The 12155-nt window shown below is 36.8% G+C and overlaps 1 protein-coding gene across 3 annotated transcripts in view; it reads left to right on the forward strand.

Moving 5' to 3' along the window:
• Positions 1-10903, forward strand: part of Med23 (mediator complex subunit 23) — a 44348-nt gene extending 33445 nt beyond the window's left edge. For 2 of the 3 annotated variants that reach the window (XM_090338115.1, XM_090338116.1), the window contains 7 exons: positions 1568-1804; positions 3202-3367; positions 3982-4054; positions 4987-5201; positions 5828-5948; positions 6627-6758; positions 9941-10903. In XM_090338115.1, coding sequence (XP_090194241.1) covers positions 1568-1804; positions 3202-3367; positions 3982-4054; positions 4987-5201; positions 5828-5948; positions 6627-6758; positions 9941-10108 — 1112 coding nt within the window. In that variant the 3' untranslated portion in view covers positions 10109-10903. Of the gene's footprint in view, positions 1-1567; positions 1954-3201; positions 3368-3981; positions 4055-4986; positions 5202-5827; positions 5949-6626; positions 6759-9940 lie in introns of those variants that run through there. The other variant, XM_090338114.1, reaches the window with a different exon arrangement.
• Positions 10904-12155: the final 1252 nt, after the last annotated feature.

The raw sequence follows: 12155 nt of genomic DNA on the forward strand, positions 1-12155 counted from the left end.
AGGAACAACACATATCAGTGAGGCATGTCAAAAGCTAAACACAATGGCACCAATGAAAATGAGAAAGGACACATATCAAAAAAAGAAACAGAATTTGTTTGGCTAGCTGTAAGGAGTACAGTATAGAAGAGAGAGACAGAGAAGAGGAAAGGGAAAAATGCGAAGTCTTAAGAATGGTAACTGGACTACCAACCTCAAGACTCTGTGGTCAGTCCCAGTGACTCATGCCTTTAATCCTAGCTACTCAGGGGGCTGAGATGTGCAGACTTTGAAAGCCAACCCTGGTAGGAAACTCATCTTATCTCCAAATAACCAACAAAATGTCAGAAGTAGCGCTATGGCCTTTAGTTCAAGCCCTGAGAAGAAAGGAATCTGTAGAATGATGGGGTGAGTAACTGAGGTGTGAAGGTCTTGGAGTGGTCGCCACCATGGGGATAAAGTGTATTTATTGATCTGTGGGTAGTCCTCCATAGACCCCAGTGGAGTATGAGAGAAGTTCAAGAGAGCATTCCTTTCATTTTTTTATTTCCTTTGTGATTAGGTATGGAACATGCTATATAGACAGCAAAAAAGTCCCTCTGTATTTTACAGCTAGTCAATTCCATTCTATGTAGGTCATCACTAGTATCAGTATGTTGTGTGTCTTCTCTTAGGTACCTTGTTTGGGTTTTGTTGCTGTTTGTTTTGTGGTACTGGAACTTGAACCCAGGGCTTGAGTACCACCCTTGAGTCATGCCCATATTTTGTTTTAGCAATAGTCTCACTAACTTTCCCTGAGCTAGCTTTGATCTTCCATGTAGCTGGATTATGGACATATATCATCATCACTGTCCATGACTGTCTAGTCTGTCTGATACAAGACTACAGTGACATTCATTTCTTTTTTTTTTTTTTTTTTTTTTTGGCCAGTCCTGGGGCTTGTACTTAGGGCCTGGGCACTGTCCTTGGACACTTCTTTTTTTTTTTGCTCAAGGCTAGTGCTCTCTGACTTGAGCCACAGCACTGCTTCTGGCTTTTTCTGAGTATGTAGTACTAAGAAATCGAACCTAGGGCTTTGTGCATGGTAGGCCAGCACTCTACCACTAGGCTAAGCTCCCAGCCAGTGACATTCATTTCTACCTCTCACTTTTTGCAGGGTAAATTTCCAGAGGCAAAATTGCTTGCTCATTATAAATATTTTCAAACTAAACTATGTGTTTTAACTAGAAACCTCCTGCCTGTTTTAAGATTACAATAAAGGTCAGTGTTTGTGAATGCACTCTTGTAATTCAGGCTACTTAAGAGATTGAGATTGGATGGATCACAGTCTACAGCTTGCCCTAGGCGAATACCTATCCAAAAAATAAGTAAAGCAAAAAAAGACTAGAGGTGTGGTTCAAGTCATAAAGCACCCTGAATTCAGGCATACTACCAATAAAAGAAATATAAGTTTAAAATAGTAATTCCATGCAGTTGTCCAGCATAATCTTCTGGGCTGTTTTTCAGTAATCTTGAAAGCAGAACATCCATTCTATACAGTTGGTGGTAACCTGACAAAAACTATGGTAGCCTATTTTCTTCTTTATAGATCGACCAGTGACGTATCTCTATAATACTTTGCATTACTATGAAATGTACCTGAGAAAGCGTGACCATCTCAAACGAAAACTTGTCCATGCAATCATTGGCTCGCTCAAGGACAATCGCCCACAGGGCTGGTGTCTAAGTGACACTTACCTGAAGAACGCCATGAATGCACGAGAGGACAGTCCCTGGGTTCCAGAGGACTCCTATTACTGCAAGCTGATTGGCAGACTGGTAGATAATATCCTTTCATTTGCTAGTTTTGAGGATCTCCAGAAGTTACGGTATTTTGATGTATGGGAACACTTTTTTCTTTTCAATGTACTATTTTTATATATTCTAAAGCTTTGATTTTGATTTTTTTTTTTTTTGCCAGTCCTGAGGACTAAACTCAGGGCCTGAACACTGTCCTTGGGCTTTCCCAAGGCTAGAGCTCTACCACTTGAGCCACATCACCACTTCCTGCTTTTTCTATATATGTGGTACGGAGGAATTGAACCCGAATCTTCGTGCTTGCTAGGCAAGCACTCTACTACTAGGCCAAACTCCCAGCCCCATGATTTTGACTTTTTTTTCCCTTAAACTTGAACAACTTGGTTCAAGCGGTTTCTATCCCAACTTGTTCAGTATGTGGAAGTAAAACCACAAAGCTTTATGCCCAGCTTCTTAGTTATTTTGAAAACTACCTTATTTTTACCTTTGTAAAAGTGAGATCTTAAATTAGCAATCATAGCAGATATATTGATGTTCAGGTAGATTAAAATTCTAAAAACAAACTTTATGGAGATTCTCTTCAAGGGAAAAATTCTATTTGTGTGTCACTAGACTGTATATTATAGTTAAGGATCTGGTTTACTATTATGACAGTCCTGTTCAAGTCCTTGAATAATTTAAAAAATACTAATATTAACAAACATAGTAATAACACCTTTCAGAGAAAAATCTGCTATATTGGAATTTTTATTTCTTTTTTTGTATTTTTAGTTTTCAAAGACATGCATATTTTTGCAGTCTACCACTATCTACCAGAGAGATTTTACATAAATGAGCATGTTTCCTAAACAAGGAACTCGGTACCTTAGGTAAAAGAATTACTCATTATAGGGGCCGGGAGTTTGGCCTAGTGGTTAAAGTGCTTGCCTAGCATGCACGAAGACCCGGGTTCGATTCCTTGGTACCACATACATAGAAAAAAGCCAGAAGTGGTGCTGAGGCTCAAGTGGTAGAGCTCTAGCCTTGAGAAAGTCCAAGGACAGTGCTCAGGCCCTGAGCTCAAGCCCAGGACTGGCAAAAAAAAAAAAAAAAAGAATTACTCATTATAAAGTAATTTTTATATGAAATTGTCTTTTAGCTATTAACAAAATAAGCCTAGGAGTGCCCTGGTTACATCTGTTGCTAATGCAGTGTTGCAATTATAAGACACACACATACACACTCCATCAGAACACCATATTTACATATAATATCTTGTGTACATTGTCATGTCAAGCATATTTGCCTCTTAATCTCGCTATAGATAAATCACACTTAGCAGCATGTCTTGCATACACTTAAAACATTTTGAAATCTGTAAAGTGTTGTACAAATGGGTGAATCAGTCAAAGACAATCAGATTGTTATTGCTTTAATTGTTGACACCAATGGCCGGCAAATCTCCTGGTCCCTTCCCAAACTGTGACTGGAGATTCAACGAATTTCCCAACCCTGCTGCACATGCTTTGCATGTCACTTGTGTGGAACTGATGGCCTTGGCAGTCCCAGGCAAAGATGTGGGCAATGCCCTTCTAAATGTTGTCCTGAAAAGGTATGTATTCTCTGTCAGGTAGGAAGATTCTGTTCATTTGGAGCTCTTGAACAAACCTATGCTCCAAAGTTATTGCCCTTTAGATAGTATTTGTCTCCATGTTCCTGATCTTGTCTTTGTAATGTCGAAGGTAGAAGAAATGAGCTCTAATGAGGCTCAAAAGACCTAAGTTTCTTTCCATTTTATTGCTGGATACCTGTATGACATTTAATTTGGGAATAATGTGAGCTTACCTCCAAAACTAGTCTTTCAAGACTTTCATGAGCTGGAGGTAGCTTGTGTGGTCCATCATTTTTCTAGCAAGTTCACAAACACAAGTATAATATCTAACAGCAAGACAAAAAAAAAAAGATTCTTTAAAGGTAGACATAAAGTAGATAATAATGATTAAGGAAAATGTAGAAATAGTCTTTTTAGCTGAGCAATGATTGTTAGTTATAACAAAAAACTAAAGGGTCTTACTAACTTCAAAAGTTTTCATCAATAAGAAACTCATTTTAGTTTTTTAAGCACTTGTCAGTTCTCTGAATTGTATTTTTTTGAAGCAAAAAGATAAAATGCCATGTAGAATGTTTTTATAATTTCACATGTATTTTGTTTTCATCCACTTGCAGTCAGCCTTTAGTGCCAAGAGAGAATATTACAGCATGGATGAATGCAATTGGTTTGATCATCACTGCCCTACCAGTGAGTTAATTATTGTAATTTGTTTTCAATGATGAAATACAAATAGCAATAGCTTGTTGCCTAAAAGAAAAATATATGTGCAGAATGATTTTATAAAACAAATATTAGCATTTTTTTTTTATTTTTAAAGTCTTTCATGTAATTATTCCCTTTCTGCATCCATTTAAAATGTATCTGCTATGCTTAATGATCTGTGCATTTTTTGGAACCACCTTATTTATCCAACTTCAATTTTAACCTTATAATGTGAACTATCCTTGGCTATTTAGCATGTTATATATGTTATATGTTATATATCTAAGATGCTTTCCCTATAAAGCTTACCAAGACATTTTAGGTCTCGTGATGTGTTAGTAAATAAGATATTGAACAGTAACTGTTTTTCCTTCTGTTATCACTGAAGCCTGCTCATTCTTTATTGGCTTTGGACTTCCTTCCCTGCCTTCTCCAGCTCATGTGAAGGTCTCCCTGCTCTGACTTCCATATATCTTCTAATCAATACCCCATCATTGTGTGATTTATCTTTAAATAATATTATGTAATATAGTTCTCAACAAATTTGTTTGATTATGCAACTTTATGAGTTTTCTTCCCTTACATACCTTCAAAGTATATGTAATTATTTCTGAATTTTACATGTATGCCTGCCACTGTTACCTGTATAAGTTTCCTGCATGGTTTCAAATACTAAATAAGTTGAACCAGATGCATGTATGCAGCCTTCAAACTGACCAGCATTTCTCCACTAGTAGTTACTAACTTTGACCTGTCATAAAGCTCCCCAGCACTGTTCTGAAATCTCTGCTGCATAGACACAAGCTGGAAAAATGAAAAGCCTTGAAGGAGACAAAAGTAGTAATATCATAAATTTGGGGGTTGATCACTACTGAGTGAGTGGTATTTTTCACCAAGCTTTCCTTTTGATTTTAAAGGAACCATACTGGATTGTCCTTCATGATCGAATTGTAAGTGTTATTAACAGTAACAGTTTAACATCAGAAACAGAGTGGGTTGGCTATCCATTCCGCCTCTTTGACTTCACGGCTTGTCATCAGTCCTACTCGGAGATGAGCTGTAGCTATACATTAGCTCTAGCACATGCTGTGTGGCACCATTCTAGCATTGGGCAACTCTCTCTCATTCCAAAGTAAGTATAACTTCTTGAAAAAAAGAATTCATCCTTTTTTAAAATTTATGTACAGATGAAGCTTGTGTGTGTGTGTGTGTGTGTGTGTACTATTTACAAAATAAGAATGTTCTCATTAAGAGTTTGTAGTTAGAAGGCCTCTTATTTCAGAATTATTTTTAAAAATTTACTTGTATGAACAAATAATTTAGCATCTACTACTTCTGTTAATATGGTTGCAGGAGGCAACCATCGTTTTTTTCCAGAGTATATCCCCAAATGTTGCTTTTGGAACTAAAATAACTACCTATTTTCTATGATCATAAAATGAATATTAATTAGATTCAAAATTTCTTAGCAGTGACATTTATGATAGAGTAATAGTCTACTTTTCTTTCAGATAATAATTCACCTGTCATTCAATAGTTGCACTATTAAGAATCACTTTTATATTGGCAGTAATTTATTTTAGTAATCAAATGAAAGAGCCAATGAGGAAGGATGTAAGATTAATTTAAATACTGTTACCAAAATTTAAAAAACATTATGAATACTGTAAATACTTTTCATAGTTTTGTAAATACTTTGCTTACAGAATTCAAAAATTCAACTTATTTTACCTCACAAATTCTATCTTCAAATTCTAGGTTTCTTACTGAAGTACTTCTACCTATAGTAAAGACTGAATACCAGCTGCTTTACGTGTACCATCTTGTGGGACCATTTTTACAAAGATTTCAGCAGGAGAGAACTCGATGTATGATAGAGGTAAATTATGATCCAGTATAATACAAAGTGTAAGTGCAGAAGGATTTAATTTCCTTGCCCAATGTTTCAAAATGCCAGTCATAGCCGTTAGTAGTCTATTATAGTAGTCAAATCAGTTTTTATGTCTGAAAGTCTTTGGGGGGAACTTAATATGTTTTTGACTTTAGTGTGGGATGTTTTGCACTAGAGATACTGGAGGAAATATCATTGAAGTTGGAAAGAAACTTAAGAAATATAGAAATACATTTGAAAATTCATGGAGAAATTAATGAAAACCATGGGACTAGATAAAGCTGGTCACTTGTAAGAAAATGTAGGGAATAAGAAAATCCACCAGGAGCAGATCCTTAGAAGCCTTTGCTGCTAAGTGGAATGAGGAAGAACATGCCTGAGGATTCCTGAAGTATCTAGATGGTATCTAGAAAGGGGGTTGTCTTTTAAGAGAAGTAACTAAGTGATGAAGAGAAATCCTGGTGATGCCCTCAAGGGAATTTTCTGTAGCATGAAGGGTTCTGTCATAAATGCAGGCTGCATCATAGCTCCCATGTGTATAGAGGGACATGATCTTTAGCAAACATGCCATACCTGTGTGCTGGTGTTCGATGGAGTTCAGCTGCATCATGCTTGATTGTTTCACCAACTTGGCCATTTGAATAATTTTGAATTGTTATTGAATAGATTGGTGTGGCATTTTATGACATGCTGCTAAATGTCGACCAGTGCAGCACCCATTTGAACTATATGGATCCCATTTGTGACTTCCTGTATCATATGAAATACATGTTTACTGGTGACAGTGTAAAGGAGCAAGTAAGTTAAATTTACTTATTTTTAATAATGTTTGACTCGTACAATTGAACGTATAAGGATAGATTTTTGTTGTTTTTGGTTAGTTTTCTCTTTTATGAGAAAAGAGATGATACCAGGCCTATTTAAGGCTATAAGGGCATCTTTTTTTAGAGACAATAACAAGTATAAATTCTCTCACTCTTCCTTCCCCTTCAGTATTTGCAACAAACCAAAAAAAAAAAAAAAAAAGAAAGAAAGAAAAACCCTAAGAAGTTAATAGTAATCTCCTTAGGAAAAGCTGCTTAAAAAAAACTAGAACAGCCTGCCAGGTCGGTGGATCCCAGTGGCTCACATTTGTAATCCTAGCTACTCAGGAGGCTGAGATCTGAGGATCAAGATTCAAAGCCAGCCCGGGCACAAATCGACCTGAGACTTATCTCCAGTTAACCTCTAGAAAACAGAAAGTGGGACTTGGCTCAAGGGTAAGGTGTTAGCCTTGAGCTGAAGAGCTCAGGGACAGCGCCCAGACTGAGTTCAAGCCAATGACCCACAAAAACAAACAAACAACCTAGAAGAGAAGTGAAGGAGTCCCCATCCCTGCTGATCAAGGCACACTGGTGGACATTGATGATGAAGTCATCAATTCCTGAACAGTATCTGAAGGATATAGGAATGCTTAATCTGAAGAAAAAGTCCAAGGAGGGATTCACTATTTGGGCTTCCACTTGGAATAAGTATTGGTTGTGTTCTGTATCACATAAAACTGGTTAGAGTGTTGGTAGAGTTAAAGAGATTCACACCCCAACTCAACAAGTAGTGAGGGACAGTGGCCTCCTTGGATCATACATGCGTTTTCTGTGGGTTGAAATAAGGCACATGGATGAAGTCCATCCCTCTTGTCCTTTTTTATTTTTGCATCACTTCTTAGAATTTAGTTTTGTTGGATGTTTTTATTATATATTAATTGTACAATGTAAACAAGTTTCATTATATTCAAATCATGTATATAGTGTCCTTGGTTTTACTTACCTTCTCCATTGGAAAATAAAACAAATTCCTATAGAAATATATGAATTCTAATGTATAGGATTCTTTTTTAGGAGCTGGAGACAAGAGTACCTTGACTCCTTTGTGCTTCAGCTGTAATGTCAAAGAAAGAGAAAGAACATGTATGTCTGCTTTGTTAAAACAGAACATGGGGAGAGCCAATAAAAAAATGCTTCTGTTAAGACAAAAAAATACCTTTTTAGGGCCGGGAGTTTGGCCTTGTGGTAGAATGCTTGCCTACCATGCACGAAGACTCAGGTTCAATTCTTTGGTACCACGTACACAGAAAAAAGCCAGGAGTGGTGCTGTGGCTCAAGTGGTAGAGTGCTAGCCTTGAGGAAGAAGCCTAAGGACACTGCTCAATCTCTGAGTTCATGCCCCAGGTCTGGCAAAAAAATACTTAGAAGTAAAAAAATTCGACATCACTTAATATGACTTTTTCCAAGTCTTTCCATTTCCTTACAAATGGGGTGATGTTGTTCTTTCTGATGGCAGCATAGAATTCCATTTTGTATAAATACCACATTTTGTTAATCTAATCATCTACTGAGGGGCATCTGAGTTGAGTCCATATCTTGCTATGGTAAATAGTGCTGCAATGAACATCGTTATGCTAGTGGCTTTAGTATGTCCTTGTTTCTAGACGATTGGGTAAATGCCAAGTAGTGGAATTGCTGCGTCATAGGGGGCTCTATGTTTAGTCTTTTGAGGAATTTCCATACTGCTTTCCATAGTGGTTGAATGAGTTTACACTCCCACCAACAGTGTAGTAGTGATCCCTCCTGGCCACATCCCCTCCAGCATCTGTTGTTATTAGATTTCTTGGTTTTGGCCGTTCTAACTGGAGGGAGTGAGGTGGAATCTCAGAGTTGTTTTGATTTGCATTTCTTTTATTGCCAGAGATGTGGAGCATTTCTTCATGTGTCTATAGGCCATTCTTATTTCTTCAGAGAAGTTTCTCTTTAAGTCTTTGGCCCATCTTTTAATGGAATAGTTGTTTCTTTGAAGATTAGTTTGGGAGTGATTCAATTTTTTTAGTTGTTCATATTTTTTAGATATGAAGATCTTAAGCCAGACCCAAAGGAACATAGGCTCAGTGGTTTCCCTCATTTGTAATAATTAGTACAAAACTTGGACTCTCCTAGCAGAGGATTCCAATAGCTCAAAACCTAGATACATAAGGCCATATAGGATGAGGCTAAATGAGAGGACCTCCTTGATATCAAAACAGGAGCTATATGAGTGAATGTTATTTCTCTCAGCTCTTTTGTTGTCCCTTGGTTATTCTCATATTGTTACACTATCTTACCTTGTAATCTGGTATATTGTATATACATTTATTTGAAATAGGAAAGGAAAGGGGGGAAAACAACATGATTGGGAAGGGGTCGGGGGAGGGAAATGGGGACAAAAACATGAGAAGGGGTGTCAATGTGTGTGAAGTAATGCTCCTATCTGGCGAATATAATGTAACCCTTCTATTAATTACAATAAAAAAACTTGATATGTGAGAATACAAAAATGAAAAAAGTTTTGAACTGAGCTTTCCTCTTGAGGTCAAAGAACATTTGGATGTATATAGCTAGGTAAACATTAAAAGACAGAGAGACATCTATTTCCTTGAAATATTTTAAGAATATGTCTAATTTTGTTTAGCCTGAATTCCAAGTGTAAATCAAAGAAAAAATAGACTCATGGGTAAATGTTTAAATATGAGTTTTTCAAATGACGTTATAATGATGTTCATGCTTCTTTGAAGGTAGCATTTTAAAATGATGACCGAGTTATTGGTTGTATAAAATTTCTAATATAGTTATTTATTAAGAATAATAAATAACTTTTGGTAGTAGAATGGCCAATTAGCTGTTAGTGGTCAGAGTACATGTGTGTGTATAAATAAATGAAGTTGGAGATACCAACTTTATGTATATACCTCACATATACCCACAAAATGTGTGAGAGGGAAAAACAGATTTCTGTCTCATGTAAGGAAAAAAATATAATTACCTGGTTTTATTAAAACATGTAAGCAATTTCTCATCTCCCCTATTTCCCTCCCTATTATAATATTTAAGCATACTTGTAAATTGCTTCTTTAAAAGAGGGAAGTAAAAGTTGTCTGGCTCAAGTATTTTTTAATGTGTTTCACCTCACAGGTAGAGAAGATTATCTGCAATTTAAAACCAGCTTTAAAACTTCGTCTTCGATTCATCACGCACATCAGCAAGTTGGAGCCGGCTGCAGTGCCTCAGCCAGCCCTAAATAGCGGGTCTCCAGCACCTCAGTCTACTCAGGTACCAGCGACCCTGCCAGTGACTCAGTGAGGCTGGAATTACAGCCACTTGTTTGCAGGTGGACTCAAATCTATGAAATCTGAACGTGATTGCTGTGGTGATGCTGTAGAAGCAGCGGGGATGTTCAGATTGTTTTATTTTTATTCAAATGGTGAATGTTTTCACACCTTATACTTCCCATCTCCCTATCATATTTTTGTCTCTAAGAGATCAAGTAAATTACATGTTGTTTATATTTGTACCAATTTACTAAGACTCCCCAGGAACTTAGAAGTATCTGTGCAAATAACTTACCAGGCATTCAGTCATTTTTATTTTAACCATTATTTTGTTTTTGTTTTTTGTTATTAATGGCAAATTCTCTCTTCAGGTACAAAGTACAAGTACTCTTCAAGTGCGTATGAAAGAGTCATTACAAATCCTTTTATACATAAATGTCCTTCAGCTTATCTTCAGGATAATAGAGTTCTTTGTTTTTGATGTTTTAATCAACAAAAGAACTCTAGACCACTTTACCAGAGCAAACAGGTTTCATATTGTTTTGTAAATAATTTGGAAAATTTGTTGTAACTTTCCAAGTAGAGTTCTAATGTTTCTACCAAGATATATTTGGCAGTTTTTTTAGCCTTGCTTTGAACTTAACTATATTGTATGAAGTGAGTTGGAAACTGTGTAAGAAAATGACACATCTGAAAATATGTAAATCCAGAATAAATAAATGCAAAAAATATGAAAATACACAAATTCTCATGCCTAAATGATTGGTGACTTTCCTATCTGTGATTGGGGCAGGAAGGAAGAGGGTAAAGATGTTGAACTGATAACACAGACCAAAAAAAAAAAGGGAAAGGGTGGGTTGGGAGGAGTGAATGCTGGAAGGGATGACAGTTGATCAAGATGCCCTGTATTCATAAACTAGTAAAGCAACTCTACAGCTAAAAATGATAAAAAAAAAAAACATTCAAAGAAATCTAAATTAATTGCTTTTACAGGTTAATATTCTCACTTGGAATATTTCTTTCAGTTTTTAGAATCAGTATATATTTAAAACAGTGTGCATTTCATTTCTTTAGGATTTGTTAGATTTTGAGACATGAATTGTGAAAAACTTGAACACTAGTAGTCATTTGGCTTGTGACTTTTCGTGGTTGAAATGATGTACCATTCGGAGAGCAGCGCCTCACCTTGAGCTCCACTGCAGCTAGTGACTGACTAGGATTAAGAGTTACTAGTTTGGCTGGGCGTGTTGGCTCACGCCTGTAATCCTAGCTACTCAGGAAGCTGAGATCTGAGGATCAAGGTTCAAAGCCAATCTGGGCACTAAAGTCCTTGAAACTCTTATCTCCAGTTAACTACTAAAAAAGCAGAAGTAGAGCTGTTGCTCAAGGGGTAGGGGAGTAGTCTTGAGCTGAAGAGCTCAGGGACAGTGCCCAGGCCTAGAGTCCAAGCCCCATGACCAACCAAAATAAGATTTACTGGTTTAATGTTTAAAATTGGTGAGCCAGGTACCACTGGCTTATGCCTGTTATCCTAGCTATTCACTTGTCTGAGATTTGAGGATAGTGATTTCAAGCCAGCCTGGGCAGGATAGTTCCATGAAACTTATCTCCAGTTATCCACCAAAAAAAAAAACGCTAGAAGTGGAGTTGTTACTTAGAGACAACACCCAGGCCCTGAGTTAAAATCTCAGGACCAGTATACACACGCACACAAAATAGTGAATTTAACCAACTATCCTAATTTTTATTCTCAAATGCATTTTGTCTACTAGATACTTATTTTCTTTCTGGTTCATATTTTTCATAATCACTAAATACTTTCCATGCAAGTCCAGCTTAAAATTTATATAATGGGGTCCTGGGAGTTTGGCCTAGTGGTAGAGTGCTTGCCTAGCGTGCATAAGACCCAGGTTTGATTCCTTGGTACCACATACATAGAGGGGGAAAAAAAGCCAGAAGTGGTGCTGAGGCTCAAGTGATAGAGTTCTAGAGAAAAATTCAAGGACAATGCTCAGACCTGAGCTCAAGCCCAGGGCTAGCAAAAAAAAAAAAAAAAAAAAAAAAAAAAAATATATATA

This window comes from Megascapheus bottae, chromosome 8, assembly GCF_031878675.1.
Source record: "Megascapheus bottae isolate mThoBot1 chromosome 8, mThoBot2.hap1, whole genome shotgun sequence".
Lineage (NCBI taxonomy): Eukaryota > Metazoa > Chordata > Mammalia > Rodentia > Geomyidae > Megascapheus > Megascapheus bottae.